General features: G+C 33.7%; 2 protein-coding genes across 2 annotated transcripts in view; one reads left to right on the top strand and one right to left on the bottom strand.

Annotated features, from left to right (window-relative positions):
- Positions 1 to 24,374, bottom strand: part of LOC136971389 (protein phosphatase 1 regulatory subunit 37-like) — a 116,119-nt gene that overhangs the window by 83,281 nt on the left and 8,464 nt on the right. Inside the window, exon 2 of the mRNA XM_067265836.1 lies at positions 13,407 to 13,498. Coding sequence (XP_067121937.1) covers positions 13,407 to 13,498 — 92 coding nt within the window. The remainder of the gene's footprint in view (positions 1 to 13,406; positions 13,499 to 24,374) is intronic.
- LOC136971397 (putative methyltransferase DDB_G0268948) overlaps positions 1 to 24,374 on the top strand; it is a 298,490-nt gene that overhangs the window by 273,685 nt on the left and 431 nt on the right. The gene's annotated exons all lie outside the window — the stretch shown is intronic.

Genomic DNA, 24,374 nt, shown 5'->3' with positions numbered 1-24,374 from the left:
TTGAGGAGGTGGGGATTTATGAGATTGTGGGAAGTAACTAAAATATACATTTATTGACCCGAGTATTTACAATAATGGAAGTACAGAATACAAAAAACTGCTCGGGCTTAAGGGGGATGAACTTTACAGATGGTTGGGGTCCCCCCACAGCATTTTTCTAGGGTGTCGTAGAACATTCATGCAAACTGTGGAGCGGTTGAACGTCACAGGACTATTTACTTAACATACAACATAGTTTGACTTTTATATACATAGCTGTATTATGTACAAAAACAGCAATGGACTCCGTTTATTTAAGTATTAAACATTGAAGATGGGTAAAAAAAACTGAAAGTATGAAATGTCCTCTCCAAGGATATTAAGAATTAGCAAAAAAATAAAATAAATGATTCATAATTAATTATAGATATTAACGGGTACAGTTCTTGACACTGCATCAGTACTTTTTAGGTCGAGCTGCCCCAATGTGTACAATACACAGTTTAATACATAAATCAATGTTTATTATAAATTTCTGTTCTTATCTACAGCAGAAGGTTAAAAAATCCGACAAAAAGTTGCTTAACTTTCCCGGCAACATTTAAAGCTGCGTGTGTGGCTCCATCTGTTACATTTTTATTATTAAAACTTTTCATATTTTTAATTATTATGAAATGGCAAAAAGCTTAATTTTGAAGGTAAGGGACGGGTTTTTTATTTAAAAAAAAATTGTAGATGCTAATAACGAGTAAAATTGTCATTAAGTCCGACCTTAATTCGAGAGACGACACACGACTTTCTGTATCTCCCCACCCTTTCGACCTTTAATCACCAAAATTTAATGGCATTAATTCCCCTAATACACAAATCTCCCTGCGAAATTTCAGAAATTTCCGACAAAAAGTACAGGAGTTATTAAGCTTCAAACACAAACATCCATATATACAGGAAAAAAAGCAGATTATTTTTCTTTTGCATTTCTCGACATTTGAAGATGCCTCGAGTCCAAAAATATGTAAAAATCTTGGGGAGGGCCATCTTTTGACCCATCGCCATACTTCTCTTTGTTATATATAACAGAGCCGGGAAAGTGAAAACATTAATAATAAAGAAAATCTATTTAATTTAAATACAATATTACAAAATTAAATGGGAACAACCGAACTTTTAACTTATGTTCAACGTATTGATTTTGAAGAAAATCAGTATTTAATTCCCTGACATACATTTATGGGTTTGTCTGTACAGAATTACATCCAATTATAGATATTCAGATATTAAATAAATAAATATAGAAAAGAAAAGCTAGAGAATTTGTCTTGTTAACTTAAAATCTCTCAATTCTGCTTGTTATCTTTTGAATTTTTTAGGCATTTATATAAGCGAGGAAATTCTATTTTTGGAAAAGTTTTCAGTATGTAGGCTAACTCCCTTAGGTTCTATGGCAAAATTTAAACTTTGTCCTAGTGCCGAAGCGTACCGAAAATAAAATAATTAACGGGTCAAACGGCTTCTCACGCTTAACCTCCACAATAGGTTGAGGCGAAAATCAATTCACAATGACACAAAATAAAGAAAAAACCTCTGGCGTAACACGTAGAATTACGCGCGTACGATAATGGTTTAAGTGCGGTGAGAACAATGAGATTATTTGAATTCAAATGGCCAAGATAATAAATAAAAAAAATCATTAATCTTAACGTTTTGCCGAGGAAGTTGTGCAACAAGCGCTTCTTATTGAAGAATTAGTTGCGCATAACTATGCAACTTATTCTACTATTTAAAGCTCTCTTCAGGCCATCAAACGTGATGCGTAATTGTTTAAGTGCAGCAATGAATCGTGATAAGGAAAGTGATTCTATAAAGTCAAAGGTAATGATCAAGAGATAACTATTCTGTCGCTCTCTCTCCTTCCATTCTCACCTGTGCTTTATAACGGTGCTTAAATGTATAGTAATGCGATTTACTTTGATAAATAATAGAAAATTTCATCCTCGAATTCTTATTATTTATAAAAAGTAAATTCTTTTTTCCATTTAAACGTAAAAATCCTGCAATTGAAAGGACGTGAAGATTCTTCTCCCCACCAAAAATTTAAAAAAAAATCAAATTTATTGAGAAATTATTACGAGTCTTTTTAGTTTAGTTTCTATGCCAGATAAAAATATAAGAATCACTCTACAAATAACAAAAAAATGGCTTCTTCCAATTATGATAAATCTCCAAAATTTACGAATTTTCGAGTTGCTTAAAATCGAATGGTGGATTTCCTTTGTGGGAAATTCTGCGATTAAAATTACCTAAATCCTTCTCTTTCCCTTAAAGAGAATGGAAAAACATTCCCAATTTTATTGCAAGGTTAACGAGTCTCTTTAGTTTTCTTTCCATTCCAGATGGCATCCATTCAGTAAAGATCACAAAAGGCAAGTCGTAAGGTAATATTTCAAGATCTCTAGACACTAAAATCACAACTTAAAAATATAAATACGAATTAAACCATACCATTTTTCATTAAATAACAGATTTCTAGTGAAAACAAAATATATTCTAGTCTATTAAATCGAACAGATTTTCGGTCAGATGTCCTTCCTAATTTCACTTCTACAAGAGTTTAAAATTATTTACATTCACAGAAAACGCCCATTTGTTGTTCTAAATATTGCGAAAGACATCCAACGTGGCAAAGTATTCGGAATTCTCCTCCAATTATTAAGGAATCTATTGTGAAGAAAAAAAAAAAAAAAAAAAAAAAAACAGAATTCCCTCTTCTATTGAAAGTAGTAAAGGGAATGTGAAAAATAAATAAGACTTCCTTCCTAGTTTCCGAACTATTTTTGAATTATTCAAAACGGAAACGAATAAAAAAGAAATACAGAAACAAAATTGGCACGATAACAAAATGCAAATTACAAAAGAGAAAAAATTCGAAAAGGTTGCCAATGAGTTCTGTACAATTCACACGAGCAAAAATAATAATAATATTATCTATAAAGAAGAAGAGAAACACACAACAAGTAAGAAATAAATCCGATTTTCGGCTATATTATTTATTTATTTATCGATCAATGCCCTACTTTATAATACTTTCAGGCATGTTTAATAAGAACAAAGCTGTACAATTTATCTAATTTACTGTTCTAAACAATGAATAATTTACTGTTCTAAACACTATAAGACGGGACACGTAGTAGTGTTTTATTGATTAGGTAAGAGAATTAAATATACGCGCGCCCTTTTTATTACATTAAAAGCGTTGGAAAAATAACACAATACTAACAAAACATTTATTGTGTGCTGCTGGTATAAGAGGCAAAACCTGCCAAACACGCTAAACGCCCACTAATTCCCCCCTCTTGTCAATTAACTAAATTAAATCTACGGCTTAATAGAGTTGGGAATTTCGGTCCTACTCGGCTCCACGGTTCGTAAATTACTCGAAATCAACTTTTACTCGTAAAATTTCGTTGGTTTTTTAGTGTTTTCTATTGAAAATAAACACTTAAGTTTTCTTGGAAAAGTGTATAGAAAAAACAGAGAGTGAATACATGATTATTGAAGCATAATCTGCAATGATTTACAAAACCTAACTAACAAAAATAAATGGGAAAAACATGTGAATTAACAGAAGTCATGCATAAAAAATAATAGAAGAACACACAAAATCAAGTGTTAAATATACAATAATAATAAGGGAGCAATGCGGACGGATAAACTTGTGTTTTTCTTTTAACTCGTTCTGCCTCGAAGGCCCCCTCCTTCGCAATCTCATCACGTTTCATCCAGGCCCACACCCAACGTATCCGGGTCAAATCATCTACGAAAATGTCTAAGGCAGGCCCTCTCGCCTGGCCATTTAATAGGGCCTCACACTTACGAGGCCTCGGAAATATTTATTACAAATGATTCATTCTATTATATTTCTTATGTATTAAATTTATTATTTAAGAAATATAATACAATTTGTAACTCTTTTTTTATTATATAGAGGTCTTCGTAAAGATAAAAACTAGCTCGGGCCTCTTCAGAGTTCTCAAGTTCCGTTCGGAATTCGAACCGGGACCCTCCGCCATGGCATTTAACGCAAGCAATTATTAATACGGGCGAATAATATATTAATTAAAATCAAATATTTATACGACTTAAATAGTATAATTTATTAAAAATAAACTCCTTCCTCAATTAAATCCGTATTTACTTATCATTTTATATGTTTAAAATAGAATCCAATATGACGTTTAATTAAAAATAATCACAATAGACGTATTATTTTCGTAAAATCTATATTTATCACTTCTCTAATTATAATTATTCATTTGTTATGAATATTAAAATTAATTCGGAAAAGAATGAAACGGGAGGAAAAAAATCACAATGCATTTGGCACGAAACAAACAAACATTAGTGTTCTGCAAGCCATTCAGTATTTCGTCACACATATTTCGTGACGCAATAGAAGTTACTCGATCGTCACGTAACGTGTGACGTAATCCCGGTTTCAAACGTATCGACGTCACGAGGAAGGCGCGATTTACGCTTTCTTATAAAATAAATAAAACTATAATAAATGATAATAATAATAAAAAGAAGAAATATTTCAATCGTATCAGCGATCGAAATGGCGTTACGGGTCAGGTCTCGTCAAACCAGTTACAAGTGGCTCAAGGTCGAGGGAACGACGTCGGATTTTATCTCACGAAATCTCCCGCTTTCTCCTCTTACTCTACTAAAATCGATAGAAGGAAATCCTCCGTTTCCTTCCAAGGATAAAATCAAAATGGCCGACGTCTCGATTACTTTTTCTTTAAAAGAAATACAAATTAGTGTGACGTATGGAATTTTTTTTAAAAATGTACATTTTTTCGCTTCATCTGCGATCGCCACTTAGCAACCGCGACGCGCCGCCTCCGCGCGACCTTGGAATTAAACGCGTGACGGCAGAAGCGGGAGGGGATAACCTACCCAGATTTCGGTAGGTGTTATAAATTCGGTCACGAAAAGTGACGTCGGAGGACCTGATCGATCGAGCCGGAGCCAGTACGAGATGGCCGTTTCCCCGCGCCGGATGACGTCACGCGGCGACGACAAGCAGTCTGTGGAGGAAGAGCCTGCGGCTGGAATTGACCCGATTGTCGAGCGACGCGGCTGCGCCTTGCGCGACTACATTCGTCAGCCGCAGACACGCGACCGTCGCCGGAGACGTGTTTTGGCTTAAGATGCGGCGCTCGCACGCCACGACGCCACGAAGGTCGTAAAACTCTTCGACCGCGACGTTTCTACTCCCCCTTCTTGATTTTTATCCCCTTCGCACGCGAAACTTCCAAGCCGGAGGGTGGAAAAGTGCGTAAGCCAAGTCGTCTCTTCCGTCGTCTCTCTGCCATATTTTTCTCTATACGTTCCGGAGTTTAAGCATAAAATCACACGAAACGATGCGTCGCTTCCATCATTTCACCGCCATGTTTAACGAAATTGCGTAATACTTCCACCCGCACTTTCTAGCCGTTCTATACGGTTATACGTCACTCGATAGGTATTATATCATGCGTAAAATATACAGACACCATTTTAGAAGAGAATTTGAGACGTTTGTGGCTTTAAATTCGATAAAATAACGCGTAAACACTTTCTAACATTCCCATTTCAAAGCGCTACGTAACGCTATACACTAACCGAAGAGTACGTATTACCGCGCGTAATTCTCATATAAATAAACTTCGTATGACGTCTAACGATTACGTAACGTCGGTCCGGATCTAGCCAGTCACGTGACGGACGGCGAATCTCTCGGTATGAGCCTCCTTAATTGATGTAGCAATTACATTTTCTCCGTAGGACATGGGCTCCACGCGGCTTACGCATTAATCACCCTTTTCTTATTTATGCCCTCGTCTACTTTTTAGAATAAAAACGCATTTTTATAATTAATAAACCTTTCTAATTCTCGTTACTTTCCGTAAATTTAATGGAAGTTTATTAAAATTGATTGCAATCCCCCCCGGTTACAAGAGACAAAAATCTTCCACTCGGGGGTACTGTTAATAAAGGACAAGCAATCGTACATTGCGCCTGAGGGAGGCGTATCTAGACAACACAGAGTTATACACTAAAGCTGCATTGTGTGAGCTCCTACTGAATGGCCTTTCGCTCAAGGTAATATTTCTAGAGGTAGATATTGAAAGAAGTAAAAAAGAGGACATTAAGCCGCTTGCATTCTATGCACTTTCGACCAAGGAGACTTATCTTAAGACAGAAGGGGGAAAAAATAGAAGTTATATGATCTATCTATGTAACTAATGTACTCTGTATTATGTATACCAGCGCGTGCACAGGGGTTTTATTAATTTTTATAATGTCGATATAATAATATAAATGAGCAATTCTTTAATTTAACAATATACGCTCTCTCACCTTAAATTGTTAGTGGCTTGCTCCTGTAAATCATACTTTTCCTGTTAGCAATAGAGTCGTGCCGTCATCTAACACCTTTCGGGGGTGAAAATTTTTCAATTGAAATAACGTAACTTCCGGTTTACATCGGAAGTTTTTATATAGTTAATCGGTGCCTCCTGTCCCAAGGTTTCCACATCCGATCTCGGATATTACCTATCTAACTCCGTTCTCGACATTAAGAAAAGACAGACAGACGGGCGGACGAACGGATGACAGTGGAAATCTTTACACTGCATACACTTTAATCGTCACAGATTTACTTACATTTATATTATTTCTAAATTTAAGTTCGAGTTTTATCCATTCGCGTGTTATATGGGAACGAAACGTGTTTAGGAGTAGGGTGGCCCGAAGGTCGGTTAACCGAGCTAGCTGGCTTTTCGTCCGTCCGTTATTTTGAATATAAAAATTACGTGTATTTTATTTACAATTTTGGTTTCGAATTTTTGAATTTTTAAGGAAAATGTCGTTCGAACATAATCTATAATTCATTTTTAAAACGCACGTTTTTAATATATTTATGAAGTATATACGTTGACAGTGGTTTTATATTTATATATATAATTTAAAAGTCCTTTTAGAAGAATTTTAAAATTCTATTGTTATATATACACTTATAACAATAGATAATATATAATGTGTGATCTAATATATGCGCGTAGTCAGATACAGTATCATCTACAGAGCTCCAGTTCTTTTTATACGAGTTTATATAATGCAAAGTCCGTATTAAACAATAATTAATATAATGCAAGGGCTTAGTTGATACCGTATTCGAGCGAACCAATTTTGAGTATAGATAAGCCCTTAAAAGCTAGGCACTAGGCCTTTAAAAGCCAGCCACTAGGCAAAAGCTTAACTTTCCCTTCCGTAATTCTCATTATTCATACGTTGGAATTTAATGCGAAAGCGCAAAGGCGAAGAGATAATTTAGGAGAAGCTTTCCATTTAAACCAATTGAAAACAGCGCTTTAAACATTTTAACCATTGAAACTAATATGGTGACGTCAGGCTGGAGATAAGACCTTGATAAAAATCAAGGACAAGGAAAACGAAGGGTGGAAAATGCGGACAAACTGCCAATGTCAACATGTGGCGTACTTAACGAGTAATACTATCGACTATTGGAGCGAATTGGATCGTAAAAAAAGCCGATGTAATGTTTTGTAACCTTTTTTGGGTCGTTCCCACAATTAAATACAAGAGCTCGAGCCATTTTTAAAACACTAGAAAGATATTTAATAGTCAGATAAACATATAAATCAATCCTTTCCTCGATAGGGTTTGAAACTGGTGATTAACACGAGAATGTCTTAAATTTCCACACTAAAAATGATAAAATTGTATTATTTCCCATACAATCGGCATTAAACGTTTACTTGACCATAGAAATCGACACCGTCGCCATTTTATTTTATAGAAAACTGTACTTTTCTTACGAGCAATTTCGAGATGAGAATGCTTAAATAATGCCATTTGCGTGTTAAAACTTAACCCCCGAACAGGTGTAGATGACGCCATTTCTGATTATACACACAAGAAACAGGTTTACAAGAAAATAAATTTAGCAAATGCATATCTTCACGTTTATTTACCATATATCTAAATCGTAGATTATAACGATAATTTTGTCACTTGGTATGTGTTCTTAAACACAGTTTTATAATCTAGTTCTCGTGTGCAGCATCTCTACTCCCATTATGTCACCCTGTCAGTTCGTTTTACACACGTTATACGGTCTGTTTAGTCGAAAAATTTCTTTTCTACTTGGCGTGGGAGCTAAATTATAAATGTGACATTTTAAATTCCCCCACGAAAAGATAAATAAATAAATAAATAAATAATACTTCGTACCGTATCATACGTAGGTTGTTCTTTTGATCTTTTTACCTTCCATCCCCTTGTAAAGATCCCGGATTCTTTGTTTAATTGGCGAAATGTGTATCAAAATAGGAATGTAGCTATGGTAACACAATTTGCAAGCCGGTGTTTTGAAATGTGTCCACCTACGATGTCACGGCCCACCCCCAGACTTCGTTGGTAATTTTAAAAAATAGATTAAAAATTATTAATTTGTCAAACAACTTGATTTTTAATTAAATATTTAGAAGAACAATAAAAAATTCTGTTTTTAAATTATTAAACCCACTTAAAATTAGTTTTTGGAATCATCCAAGTGTGATAAATCGAGGTAGGATAATTAAACATTGCCATTTTCCTTATTGTGAAGAGTGTTTTTAGCAGGATTCTGGATATAGCGATCACCCGATATAGCGAATAATTCTGTCGGTTCCTTGTTATTCTTTACGTATATAATGAATTTTTGTTATAGTGAACGATTTAATGATTCGCTATATCGAGAAACCACTGTATAGGGTAAGATAATTTAAGATACTTATTTAATGTACTGTAAGGTTTTTAGTTTAGATTTTAGGGTAAGGTAGGGCCAAATTGTACAATTAATCACCGAAATGGCACGTAAAATGTGTAAAAAATAAATGAAATTCCATCGGATATGCTACATTCTTCCCTAAAATTATTTAATTAATTATTAATTTTAAAAAATTATTATTAAATTCCACAATTATTTACAGTAAATTTAGGTATGAAATCCTTAAATTCGAGTAAACAAAATTCAAAAGGATTAACGTAGAGTCAGCTTCTTTGAGAGCTTCAATCACTTTAAAAGGATGTTTACAGGCTGGGCCAAAAGTGGATTGCTTAATTTAAAACATTATCATTTGAGTATTGAACAAAAAGAATAAAACAGAAAGTAGGTACCTTCAGTAGGTCTCGATATCAATAATTTACATGTCCCCATGTCACAAGAGGGAACAGAGCAAGACACGTGCAGATGTGGGAAATTTTTGTTTTATTTTTAGGAGAGTTACACATTAAAAAATCCTCTAAACACATAAAAATTCCCTATAAAACACCGAATATGGAGAATCAAAAATTTTTAATGGACAACCGAAACCTGTCATTTGTTGCTTGATAATTATCCTTACAGACTAACGATGAAAACAGCAAGAGACAATAGATTTTATTGCAAGAAAACAGGGAAATTTACGAGCATTTTAAAATAAAATAATCCTCAAAATAACCGAAAACGTGACCATTTACGAATCACCTTTAACTTTTTAAAAAAAAAAAAAGAAAAGCGAAATCACCTATTGTAACGACACACCACCATTGAAAAGTACAAAGACACGTGAAAATCGATAATAGTTCTGGGTACACGGATCGAAAAATCACCACTGGCAAGTACCAGGGATGAGGAACGAAGATAAATAACAGTCACACCCACGGTATTATAATCATGTAAATATACAGCACGATAATATAATGTAAATATATTCGAATTAAGATGGAATCTACGAAGAAAAATGACTTCTGGCGAGATTACACAAATTGCTCTATCGTTTGACGTCATCGAGGTGTCATTGTTCTAAAGATCGGGTACGCTAGAAAAGGGTTTTTCAAGGTTAACCTCCAGTCGAAGCGATTCTTACCAGGGGTGAACCTTTACACATTATTATTTTTCGACATTTAATATACCGAGTGACGAAGGTTTAACACGAGTTATATTTATTTTACGGATGGTTTAATGCGGTTTCAAAGTTTTCAACGGTTTTATTTACTCGTGTATAGAACACCAACCAAGCAAAATTAATTTTTTAACAGAACCATTGACATTTTAAGAAAAATCTAGTCTTCGTAACTTTATTAAAGAAAAAATTACAGTAAAACCTGTCTAAAACGGAAAATATATTCGGTACCAGGCCATTCGGCTTACACAGCTTTTACTGTATATATAAAGCATAAACTTTAATTTTTATAATAATAAGTAGAATTTGAAATTTATTCCATAAATATTCTCGGAAGAATACGTTTAATAGTTAATAGGACTTAATTTTAGATATATATATATTCATTCGAATTCAGTAGTAAACTATAGGCTGTAAATGTCAGATATTAAATTATAAAATGAATAACTTAGATTTGTTACGTGATTAAAGGATATTCCTTAAAATCAATAATCCTAAATGTCATCGAAGGTTAAATACGAAAATCGATCATAAAAAGAAAATCCTGTAAGGGAGTTTTCCGTTTCCAATGCTTTCCGCCATATACAGTGTGGCTCGTAAACACACTCTCGCTCCTTACTTTCTAACCAGTTACGGTAAAACCCGTATTGCACGATGCCGAATATCCCCCCGGTTTTTTGTCCGTTTTAGACAGGTTTGCACTGTTATTACGGAGAAAAGCGAGCCGCATACGTTTCGTATTCACAAATGTGTGTAAACACACGAAACACAGCGCAATTAACTGACTTTTGGGCTCAGTGTATTGATCGATGAACATGGCAAAAAAATCGGACTTAACCAAAATATTGTACAGTTAATTTAGTTTACCTTTAATCCTGTTTCCATAATAATTTGATTTATTTAAATTTTAAATGAGCCCAAATTATTAAATTATAAGCCGAAATATGAATCGAATTATTACTTTTAAATTTACAAAAAAAAAAATTAAATAAATTATTTGGGAACTTTTTAATATTTAATGAACTTAATTTGCATATTTATCAAACTTAATTAGTGAAAAACAAAGCGAAGAAAGGCGAATATTTTTGATCTCATTACTCTAAAATAATCACAGAAGTCAAGTGAAAAATTACGTTTCTACCCCTCAATTTTTCCTTCTTCCTACCCCCTTCATTGTTTTTTATTCATTTATTTAGCAATTTTCGGTAAAGGCCGGATTTACTCATAAGCTACAGCTTAGGGCCTGTCTCCATCTTCGAAAAAAATTATATAGTGCAGGAGGAAGGGCCTCTTGTACGTTATAGCTTAAGGCCACAATTCTAAATCCTGCTCCGAAGACACCAAACGGAAGTTATTTGGTAGACATATAAGACGTCACACAGTTGTAATGTCGTTTAGAATAAATAAATAAGGTCTGGCGATGTCGACACCCGATCCTCAACGTCAAAATGTATCTTTAACCTAGTTTAATTCTCGTCATAACTTCCGTTCTAGGTGGTGTCTAATGACAAAACCATTGCTAAACCGACAATATTTTGATACATCCGTAATTTATACTCCAGAAAATCCGCATCAGTGTTGATAATTGTAGACGATGCACCCCTTAAAATATATTCTAAGCTGTTAGGTGACGTTTTGACAACACGCTTTATCCATTATAACCGGAGTTTCATGATGCAACAGGGTGCAACAGGTCTCTGTTTTTACACTGTAAACAGTTGTGATGCAACAGTTGATTTTAGATGGAGCAACAGATTCCTGTTTGTCCATTATAACAGGAGCTATTTTGATGCACCAATTGATGGAGCGTGGTATCCTCGAGAGATTCAAAGTCCATAGAATTTAGCACAAGAACCCCCACTGATAAAAGGTGTTCTAGTTTTATTGCAGCCATTTCTATTATCTATTTTTCAGAACTTTTATCGTATGTACCGTACAGTACCTGCGGTTCTCAGCCTTTCTTCGCTCGCCTACCAATCTTGCCTAGTGTACCGCTAGTCGAGAAATGCTGGTATATACGAAATGTCATTTCACTTTTACTGTAATAGCAATCGATTCTGCTGCTAAATATAAAGGAACAGTGGATTATTTTCTGCGATTTCGATCAATTATTCTTTAATTTCCTATATTTTTATCTAATAAATTCCACTAGATTGAATCGTTCTCCCATTATCGACTATAATTATTTATATCCGGCTCGTTCCTAGCGCAAATCTTTCAGCACACATCCTCTATCAGCACTCGAACATCCAGTAATTCTCCTATAATTAATTTAAGCAGGATTATCTGTATGTAAGTGATTTATCTCAAATTCTGTCAGGCTGAATAGTTTCAGTAGAAATGTTGCAAATGATTACAGAGAAACAATTTCAAACACCAACAAAAGGTGGCCCGAAACTCACTTTTAAGACATTTAACTGGCTTTTGGCCACCCGTCTTGTAATATCAATAAATCGCTTGTAAAAGGTCGACATTTTTTCATACGAGAGATAAATGAGTTATTCGGTGCAGACCTTATCATTAACGAGATTATTCAATAATATTGTAAAGAAAAGACTTAACTAACGATAAATTACATTATCATGTTAACAATCAATCAACTTAAACAAAACATTTAGTCTAAGCAGCTTTCTCCTGTGAGATTTTTCGGCAGAGGAAGGCGATGTAAAAAGTCCATTACTGTTATTTCACGCAGCATCCCTTAGAGGAAAACACCTTTGTAAGATAGATTTTTATTGTCTAGGAGGAATTTAACGTAAATTTTAATAAAGAAAACACGGTAGTATTTTATTTTAACTGTATAAAAAAGGGTGAAAACACGAAAAATTGTTTTAGTTTTCAACAATATTTCATTCTTCTATTACCCGAATGGGGTAATGTACTCTCCGTTTACTACGCAAGAAGAGTAAGAGAAATTCGATTCTCAAGCTATAAAAGTATATATAGTACTACAATTCTTTGTTTACGGGGATATTTTTCTATGACATCGCTTTTAAATTTCCCTTATCTATCGTTGATAAAAGTCAAAGGTTGTAAGCAAAGCAATCGATAAAACAGCTTGAGAGCATCTGTCATAACTCGGATTTAACTACGTCTCCTGTACATCTTTAAAGATGCCCTTAAAACGGGTCACCCATCCATTAAGACGAACATAGCACGATATAAAAAGAGCCATTTATGTATAATACATAAACATAATATATATATATATATAGCTTATTTATATAAGTCCATACATTAAATCCATTTGGGTGGAGGACGAAAACCAAAGACCACTACTTATCGTGTAGAAATATAAATAAATAAATAAAATTTTATGATAGAATATATGTTTTTATTAGAAGAGGGAAGTTCGTTGTTTTGAGAACAAACTTTTTCTCTTGTATACTTTTAAGTAGATGGATAAAACTTCATTATTTATTCAACACTCACTTGAAGTTGATGAAGAATCCTGGAGACGGGTTTCACTGCGTGTTTGGCACAAGCTGTCTTGTAAGCTGCAATTAGGGATTCAGTTTCGGATACTGCAAGAAAAAAATTGATATATATATATATCGATATTTATATTGAAATTCTTCAAAATGAAAAAAAAAAAACAATCGAAAATAACATATTGTTAACAAAATTTCAGGCTATGGACAAACAAGATTACTGAGCGAAAAATTTTGGTAAAAAAAACGATGTAAGATGGATAAAAGTCTTCATTTTTTGATTTTTAAGCGAATTTTAACGTCGTTTACGCAATTTTTATTACATTAAACACACTAAAATTAACTCATGCACACCATTACGCAATATCCAGAGCTAGCTATGTAAGATAGAAGAATTTTCAGGATTAATTAAGGAAATTTTTTACCTTAATCTACTTACACCAGGTTCGTGTTGGTTTACTTCATAAGCGAATATCTCAAACTGAACAAACAGTGAGTGATATTGCATAATCGATACTGGGTATCGATATCAATGTGTTTTTTCACCCCCCCCGGCCTTTGCAAATCGATAAACTTAATTACATTAAGTATACCCTCTCCTAAATACGCTTTGCAGTTAATTGAAATTATAAAAATTCAACCGAATTATCGAACGAATGACACGAAAAAAGCAACAGTCAAGAGAAGAAGTTCGATTTTTATAAACGAAAGAAACGTTCTCTGGTGAGATTTCTGGAGCTGGCCGAGTGCCACGACATTCCCTCACGTCTTCAGTTTAATAATTAAATAATTTATGCTCTCGTAAAGTATAATTTATATCGACAACGTTAGCCTAAAGTAAAGTCTCTCACTCGACGAGAAAAAATCCAGTTTAAACCGAGGGCAATATACAAGTTTTATAAATCCATAATTTGGATGGATTTTAATATAAATCAGAGCTCAAATGGTGCAAAACCTTCATTTAAAAATCGATAAAATTGTCGAAATTCCACATAAAAATTGGCACGAATTTTATTTTATTTTGCTTGCAACAGAAGTGTAGCTCATCACTCAACACCAATCATTCGTGGTTAAATGCAAGATGCTCTTGGATCTTTGACATTTTGCCACTTCAAACTCGTATGCTGAGGAATGGATAATGTTTATCCAGTTGAAATATTCAGCATCTTTGTTTTTTTTAATGTAGAAAATGGGAGAGGATGGCGTGATTATATAAAGATTCCCGGAGGATTAAACATTGCCATTCTTACACTGCGACAGAATCGAATCGATCGTATTTCGACTGCAATCAAAGAACAACTGTGGCTAGTAAAAAGCTCTATCAAATAATTTCTGAGAAAGGTAATAGCGGTTACATACGCCACGATAAACAATTGGTTAAAGATAAATCGAAATAAATAATTGTTTTCAACCTATCATTACTCCTCTTACATCACTCGACAGCGAGAGTTGGCACTCATTCCCAAAAACTCATCGAAATCCTTATCCGAATTTAATCAAAAATTATTTAAAATTCTACTCACAGATTTTTTAATTTGTAAAAAATAAAAAAATAAATAAAAACACAATAATTATAAAAACGTTATATGGAGGGTCATCGCTTCAACGGGACCAAAACAAAACAATTGTAGTCAGTGATGCTATACGTAATCCTATACGAGATTTCCTTTCGTACGCGATCAATAGAAAACCTCGATATAGCGACCTTCCGAATAGCGCCACAGCCCCGTAAAGCGCTGTAATCGTTGAAGGATCTTCCACGTAAGTACCAGAAAATCTTTGAATTACATCATCAAAGTATCTGTGAATTACTAAATGTAAGATTTTTTTTTCATTATTCGAGGTTCTTCGATTTAGCGCTAAATCGAAGTAGATTTTTGTCGTGTTTGACATCACTCCCTCTTTAAGCATTTTGGTGCATAGATTTTCTTGTACTTACGGGGACATATATACGCGCTTTACGGGGGTGGCGCTATTTAGAAGGTCGCTATATCGAGATTTGACTGTGTATACGTATATGCAATAACTAAAACGAAAATAAAACCCCTCCCCGCGCCTATGGGAATAGCCTTTGCTCTACAGGCGTGAGTTGGTAATTTCAATTTATAATCAGCACGTAACACCCACCCTTTCGAAGTGTTTTAAACACAGATAACCCGCGGGTTATTTATAATAAACGAGAATTTTTCCCCGAAAAATCTGCAACGAACTTTTTTATTTTTATTTTTATTTTTGCCACTTCGTGAACTGTTTATAATTTGCATATTACAGGAAACTTTAATTTTTACTCCCCTTTCTTTTTTTACTCCCTTAAACAACTATTAAAATTCATACAATAAATTTTACAGCAGACACAGGAATGTGAAAAGAAATACTTTTAATTACTTTCTCCCTGTTTTTTCCCTCCCAACAAGCTTACAATTGAAACGAACCTTTTATTGTAAATGCCAGAGTGTATGAATTTATTCAAATATCTAAAGTGATAGAATTTAAATGAAGAATTGCCGAAGGTTAAACACTTGCCTCTGACACTAAAAATCACAGGAAAAATTTTTTCAAGATGGCGACGATTAATCAATTCCTCAAATATTATAATAAAGCATTATTTTAAATGAAATCTTAACAGTTTAATTTGACTTTAAACAGGTATTTACCACAATGGAATTTATACAAAACGCAAGTATATAAGCAGGATGGCCTAAACCTCAGTTAACGGCCAATAATTGGCGTAAATATGAATTTTTTGACTTAGAAACACGTTCTACTCTAACTCTTACAGCATTTGAACCATCCCGTACCGTAAACCTGTGTAAACCGGAATGGCGTGGTATTTTTTCCGGTTGTAGAAAATCGCCCCCTTATGAAGAATATCTTTTTCCGCTTTAGACAGGTTTTACTGTATAGCAGAAGATATAGACTGGCTGTAGTATATACAGTAAAACCCGTCCAAAACGGAAACCTGATAAAACTGTTCCGGTTTACACAGGTTTTACTGTACTTTAGCAATACAGCCGCTACTACAATATTAATTAGTACATAATGGACAGTCGACTCGACTGTACAGTTTATGTACAGAGCTAGTGAAGTGAGTCGATAAGTTCACTTGTAAAAATAGATAAAGATATTCACGTAAACACTTAAAACTCTTTTGAAAATGCCGATAAAAGAGTGATAATTTTCTAATTGGAGAGGCATTTTTGATTTGGGGTCATTATTGTTAATCGACATTAATTAATTTAAATTAAGACAAGCCACCTGCAGTAGAGAAATTCTCCTGTAAGAAAAAAGAATAAAGGAAACCCGTTGTTATTTAAGAAATCTTATTTATTTTTTTAAAACTAATTTCCGTTTAATTAAATAAGATTATTATTTATTATTTTTTTTCGCTGGTATATTTTTCTCTTTAATGTGTATCTTTATCAATTCTACATCTATGTAATATTTAAAAATTCTTATATTATTTTATGTAATGGGCAGTTTACGGAGGGAGCAATGGGTCGTTTTTGAACAGTAATGGGCCATTCTCTAAGGAGCAATGGGTCGTTTTGTAAAGAATAATGGGCCATTCTCTAAGGAAAAATGTCTCGTTTTGTAAAGAGTAATGGGCCATTCTCTAAGGAGCAAATGGGTCGTTTTGTAAAGAATAATGGGCCATTCTCTAAGGAGAAATGGTCTCGTTTTGTAAAGAGTAATGGGCCATTCTCTAAGGAGCAATGGGTCGTTTTGTAAAGAATAATGGGCCATTCTCTAAGGAGAAATGTCTCGTTTTGTAAAGAGTAATGGGCCATTCTCTAAGGAGCAATGGGTCGTTTTGTAAAGAATAATGGGCCATTCTCTAAGGAAAAATGTCTCGTTTTGTAAAGAGTAATGGGCCATTCTCTAAGGAGCAATGGGTCGTTTTGTAAAGAATAATGGGCCATTCTCTAAGGAGAAATGTCTCGTTTTGTAAAGAGTAATGGGCCATTCTCTAAGGAGCAATGGGTCGTTTTGTAAAGAATAATGGGCCATTCTCTAAGGAGAAATGTCTCGTTTTGTAAAGAGTAATGGGCCATTCTCTAAGGAGCAATGGGTCGTTTTGTAAAGAATAATGGGCCATTCTCTAAGGAAAAATGTCTCGTTTTGTAAAGAATAACGGGCCATTCTCTAAGGAGAAATGTCCCGTTTTTTAAAGAGTAATGGGCCATTCTCTAAGGAGAAATGTCTCGTTTTGTAAAGAGTAATGGGCCATTCTCTAAGTAGCAATGGGTCGTTTTCGAACAGTAATGGGCCATTCTCTAAGGAGAAATGTGTCATTTTGTGGAAAATAACGGGCCATTTTCTTACATGTAACGGACCGTTTCCTTTTAAAATTTCTATACTAATATATTTAAAAACACCAATTCGATTAATTTTAAACTATTCTACTAATAGTATAAACTTAACGCATAAATAACACTAAAAAAATTGACGTAATCGTTTATTAAATATCTCAACTTATAGAAACTGGGTTAACGGTTTCTAATTAATTAATATAAAATTACTAGAAACAAGATTTGTGACGTCTTTCTGCACACAAGAAGATAATTTCAAATAAGATTTACAATTGAGTACAATGCACACATTATTAAAATTTATTTTTAAAAGACGGTTCAATGTTTACTTAAGACGAGTGTCTACTTTCATTTATAAATAAACCAGTTTGTTAACACTCGTATTCTATATGAAGATTGTATACGGCACTAAAGAATCAATTTGTCTTCGTACCTCTTGAAATGTATAAGCGTGCGGGGTGGCCCTCAGTTAACCACAGCTAACTGACTTTGGGATCCATTACGTGTAATTTTTGGGGGAGGAGGATCAAAACTTGGTTTTCTATTGTTTCTTTCTAAATAACTCCAATAAATTGACTCGAATATCGATTAGATTATTAACTGTAGAGGGGAGGGGATTTTCTCTGTTGCAGCTACACCCAATCTCTTGTTAGAAGATAAAGTGATGCAAGCGGGTGGTATCGTACCATTTCCTCCGACTATTTTTGATGGAAGTGTGGGGGAGGGTGACGATTCATCCCCGGGCGAGCAGAAGAGCTTTCAGAGTAGTGTTTCGATTATATTAAACAATTCTCGCCCCCTCGGAGGTAGAACGTATCGATTGATCATTCGTTTCCTATCGTGTCACTTATCGACAGTTTCATTTAGATAATTTCGTGTGTTAACCTGGCAGTGGAGAGTGGTAAAAATCGCTCTTATTTTCCACAAAATAGATCATTAAATCACCACAAAAAAAGTATGCTTAAGTATAGATCTTAAATGACAGATTTTATTGGAAATATCCTCCGTATATATATATATTCCAGTTTCATTCATACCAGAATGAATAGGAAGATGGATTCCCGCACAGAGAAATTTGTTTGATTTTTCGATAACACAAAGGTTTACACGGCAGATTAAATAGAAGAATATCAAATCCATTGGCAATATATGAGTATACGCTTCGAAATGTCACGCTTTCTTCCTTTCTTTTGTTTTTTTAATAATATTGGAATGATATTTAATTATTTTCGTGCATAAATTATAGCAGAATCGATAATTCTCTGTTTAAAATGGAAAAATCTGAAATGTTTTATCCGTTTTCTTATTTATAAAACTTTTAAAAAATGCAGAATAATACGTATTTTTAAATTCTTTTTAAACCAAAATTAAAGTTTAATTCTTTAGGAATTCCTGTTGGGGATGACAATAACAATTTTAATAGGTAAACTTGAGCATGTTTTGATTGTTAGAGAAACTAATTGGAGCAGAAGTCGGGTTGTAATTTTTATAATCCAATTATTTAGTGATTAAAAATATATTTTTAATCTTCTAACTTTCCCTAGAAAATTAATCCAACCTCACAATCTGTATACGACTTTCCTCAATCAAAATGACTGTACTGTGAGGGGGCAAGAGAGACATTAATTTTATATAAGGTTAATTTATTTCTATGTATATATATGTGTGTGTGTGCTATAAAGAATGGCCATATAATAAACCAGTCTCTTTGGTTAAAAATATCAAGCTGGCATCGATACCAATCGATAAAAAAGAGAAGTAACCATCACGAATCATTCGAGATAGGCGTGACGTTGCTAAGCAACTCCATCCTTACAGCATCTTTTACACGCTATATATACATATATAAATTATGAATACATACGAGAAAAAATGAAAAAAACAATACTAGAAAGAGAGTGGCTGAAGAAAATTGATAGGACGAAACCAGGATAAGACGGCATTTAACAAAATTCCAGGCAGCATCCTCGATACAGCGAATAACCATTGCTAAGCTCATTCACTACATCGAACGAGGCAACGCTTCTTATTTCATTCGAGAATAGAGAGCGAAGGGGTGATTGAACGATCGCAAAGGCACTTTTTGAAAAATATTTTACACTAATTCGAAAGTATCTGCGTTTTATCTGGCGTGAATTTTTACTTCATTTATCATTTCTCCCGAATTCAATCTATCACGGAGATGAAACAATAACTTCATACAAGGATAACACAATAGATTTTGGTAGAATTTTACCGGATCAACCGATCGATATTATCGATCTATGATCAAATATATAACAGTTACAGATCAACAAACTCATATTGATACAATATTAAAAAATTAATATTTAAGCTACTCCTTCGCGGATTAGTTTAATTAAGTAGTAATTTTAGAGTAAATGGGGCCTCCTTCAAAATCTCAAAGAGGCCCACTTTACCTCAACACTATAATTCGATAAAGAACAAAGCATTTTTTCTTAATGTAATGTAATGAATAATTTATAACAGATGTTTTCGAGGCCCTCGAAAATTCGAGGCCCGCTCTTTGCTTTGCTGTCTCTTTCTCTGATAGGGCCTAGTTTATGCAAGTTAAATTTGCAAGTCGTTTTCTTTCAAAACGTGGATTGTTTTAAGGGAAACTCGACAGGAAACCATTCTATACCTTGACATTTAAAACGCGAACAATAATTATTCAGTGGCACGAGACCGAAGTTACTAGCTTCTAATAAAATACTTCTCCCCGAAGGGCCTTTATTTGTATAATTCATATAAATTACTCTCTATCTATAAGAATAGTAAAAGGCAGACGTTTAAACCCCCCCTTCAAGGTCTCACACCTTACACTTCAGAAAGAGTAAATGGGAAATATTCGAAGGGCCTGGGGGCCTCAATTTACGTTTACAGATAAATAAATAAATAATTTTTGCAGGTATCAAACAGAATAAATTGCATTTCATTCATAGAAAAGCCCAATAGAAAGGGAGTGTATTTTGAAGGCACGTATTGTGTTGGAATAAATTTCATACACCAGAACGAAAAATAAATATTTAACCACTGTTTTATTATTATTTTTTTCTTTTTTTATAGAAAAAGGAAATTTGTTTTGTTAATCGTGTCACGATATTTCCTCTTTTTGCCCTAGAATATTCAATTTAATATTAGTTTCCACATTTGTCGATGCAACTGAATATTGATGACAGAGCAGAAGGAGGGAAATAAATATAAATTTATATATATATATATATATATATATATATATATATATACACCACACACACTACTACAATTTACTTCTCGATGAATTTTAGACAGAATTTTTATTAAATTTCAGAAATAAAGGCCAATAAAAATTGTTTAACAAGGACAAACGACGTTAGAAAACTGTAACTTGAATTATAAACAAAACAGAAAAAAAAGGATAAATAAATAAATAAATTTCGGAGAATTAAAATAGAAAAATAAAATTAAAAAAAAAAACAGTAGAAAATATTAAACAAAAATAAAAGGATGTTGTAAAAGAAAAATTACAGCAATAAAAAGGAAATTGAGTGAAGTATGTAACAAGCCTATTTATAAAACTGAATTAAGTGTAGGATTAAAAGATAAACCGAAGCAGTTAAGTAAAAGAATGGGCCATTATATGAAACAAAACGAATATATTCCTCTACAATTTATAAAAAATAAAATAAAAACAAAAAAGTTTTGAGGCAAAATAAAAGTAATGGACGAATAACCCGGAGCGATACAAAAACAATTTGGAATTAGCCAATGAGTCAATCGCCTTTTTGTGGTATTTGTTTTTGGACCGCATCCAAAATTTTCCAAATAAAGAACCCTCCAGAACAATATTAGTCTATTCTAAAACGTTTTTCGGGGATGTGCCAAACCAGTTTAGGTATAGAGATCCTTTACCAAAGTTAAATTAAAAGGCATGCCGACTGTTTAAAACCATTATTACAATACTGAAGGCGACATTAAGATAGGTTAATGACCCTTATTTCTAATTTTAATTTTACGTAATCCGCCGACAAGCAGTCTGTACACTCGCTCTTTTTTTCCTCGTGTGCTATAAACCCTTAATTTGATGCAGGTGCAGATTATTATGCAATACTTAGCTTCGGGTAACTTTAAGACTGTCATTGACACTCGCAGGACCTGTTAGTACTCGGGTAACGTTTCTTTTCGCATAGAGAGAAGGATTTTCGACAATGTCCGAGTAATTTTCTTTAATATTTTACGTGTATTATCTCCTATATTACTGTTTTGTGTCTGGGTATGTCGTAATCGACGTTACGGCGAGTGGCAAAATAATTACAGACACCAATTGCTGTGTCGCTGTTATTAAACTGTAGCTAGAATTTAGGCAAATATTAAGGATATTAATGTGCATAATTCCGTTGCGTAGTATTTATTTAATTATCTTAATGCAGATAGAGCTAGCTATATGGAATTAAGGCGTGTTGGGGGAAATTTATAAATTGTATACATCAAAAACACGCTGGCGTCGAAATAAGAAAAGGCGCATTAATTAAATACTACATCTTAACGACTAGCATCATCCTTCTCAAAGACTAACACTAGAAAATCCCTCTTAAAAATTAGCAGCGCATCATCCTTCACAAGGCTAGAGCCAAATACAATCCTCCTGAAATACTAATACCATACAATTCCTCTTAAAGACTAGCGCTAGAAATTTTTTTCAAAGTCTAGAACCGTAAAATTCTTGTTAAAAAAACAATTCCATTATAATCCTTCTAAAAGATTAAAATATTTGTTAAAGATTAGTATTAGATAATCCTTATTAAAGGCTAATACTATAAATCCACGCTCCATCTATCCCCATCTGCGAAGATAAGGAACAGAAAAATTGACTGTTCTTCTTTATCTAAAAAAAAAAAAATGACTTCTAAAGTTATCCTGTGTATAAAACCTTTTCTTTCAATAATAACAAACACTGCACTATTGAAAATTCATCCAAAATGAACACGATTCCACAATACATAAAACGGAGACGGCGAGGATACGGTGTGTATATTATTTCTTGTATACTCAACATAGAAGTGTAACTCTACTAAAGACAAACGTGATATTATCTATCAAGTGTCTACGAAGCGTGAAGTTTACTTTCCTTCATACCAATGATTTTCAACGGCGCCGCAAAGCGGAAGCGAACGGGGTGGACGTGACGACCTTTATTTAAAACAGGCACAGGATAAATAAGCCAGAAACGGGGCAATGGAACAGCAGAAACACACACACACACAGCGAGAGAAACGTCACTAATATCCCCTCTATCACGTAATAATAATTTGCATTTACGAACAAACTAGGCCGTAACTATGGCGACCAGTTTCCTCCTCTTTGTTGCCGGAGTGAAAGTTCAAATATTGTACAAAAAAAGGTGGTGAAGTTCTCGATATAAGTCGACGTGTATAGAAGGCAAGGGAGACATATTAATCAAGTTTTTGGTTATTATCCTTGTATTAATAGAAGAGAGCGACCCGGCTCTAAAGGTAGTAAAAGTGTAAGTGTTTAAAAAGTAGGCCGCATCAGCAATTTCTACGGATATTATATTTAATAATACACGTTCGCCGACTTAATCGAAAGATATTAAGTTTTCTACTTGTAATTTTATATTTTTCCTGTTTATGATTTTCTCTAAAGCAATCTAAGCTTTAGAGATCGACACTAAAATTACATTAGTTGATACATTGTAGATCTGTAAAGACCGTTGCGGCGAATCCCTTGTTGATCTCGTGTTTTCATCTACTGTATACAAATACATAATAGAAAAAGAAAACAGGTCACATCATTTTTCGCTAACATATGGAAGAATTATGAACGAGGTCGTACAAAAGTATATTTAAGTGGGACTAGATCCCTAGTTCAAGGTTAAATTCTTGGTACGTGAAAAGGTGCCATTGTTAATTTTTAATTTTTGTTTATTGTTAGAATATAAAATGGCAGAATACGCACGAAAATTCGCATTGTGATGTGTAAAAATCGATACGCGGGGGTGGAAAATATCTGTTTACGACTGGCGCATACTACGAAGGAAAAAATTCTTCGTCGTTCCGCATTTTACTTTAAGATTCTGATTTTTTTTATAATAAAAATCTATAAATCGGAGTCATAAAAGTGGATGATTCTTCCATACACTGGAGAATAGCCGTGCCGTAAGGTGTTTTATAGTTACGGAGAAGGTACCACAAGGTATCTCCATAATTTATCGCGGAGTGCCATTTCCCAGACGTGTTTTTTTAAAGAAGGATCCTGCGATACTACCGGCAAAGGATTGTATATAATAGGCTTTAAGTCTGCAAGAAGTAATGTTTATTTTGATCTCCATTGCGAGTCGGTCCACCCCAATGGGCACAATCGAGACCAACTTTATATTAAATGTTGAAGTATCTCACTAAAACAATTCGAGAGATTGACAATTATTACGAAGGGAAGGTTAAAGATCTTAATTTTATTACATATTTCTCTAATTTTATGTATAATCTCTGTAAATAACAGATACTTAAGCTCATACTCATTTAGATTGTTAAGTAGGGGGTTGTAAATATTTTGAAAGAGAACACGAAAGTCCGACTTTAAAACAAGATTATGAGTTGATACGATGACATTTACTTAACTTAATTGCGTTTTTTATTATTTAATAAAATATTACATCA

The sequence above is a fragment of the Centruroides vittatus genome, unplaced genomic scaffold (assembly GCF_030686945.1).
Source record: "Centruroides vittatus isolate TY-2023 unplaced genomic scaffold, ASM3068694v2 contig_1051, whole genome shotgun sequence".
Lineage (NCBI taxonomy): Eukaryota > Metazoa > Arthropoda > Arachnida > Scorpiones > Buthidae > Centruroides > Centruroides vittatus.
Note: the sequence above shows the minus strand (reverse complement) of the source record. Positions and strands in the feature narration are given on the sequence as shown.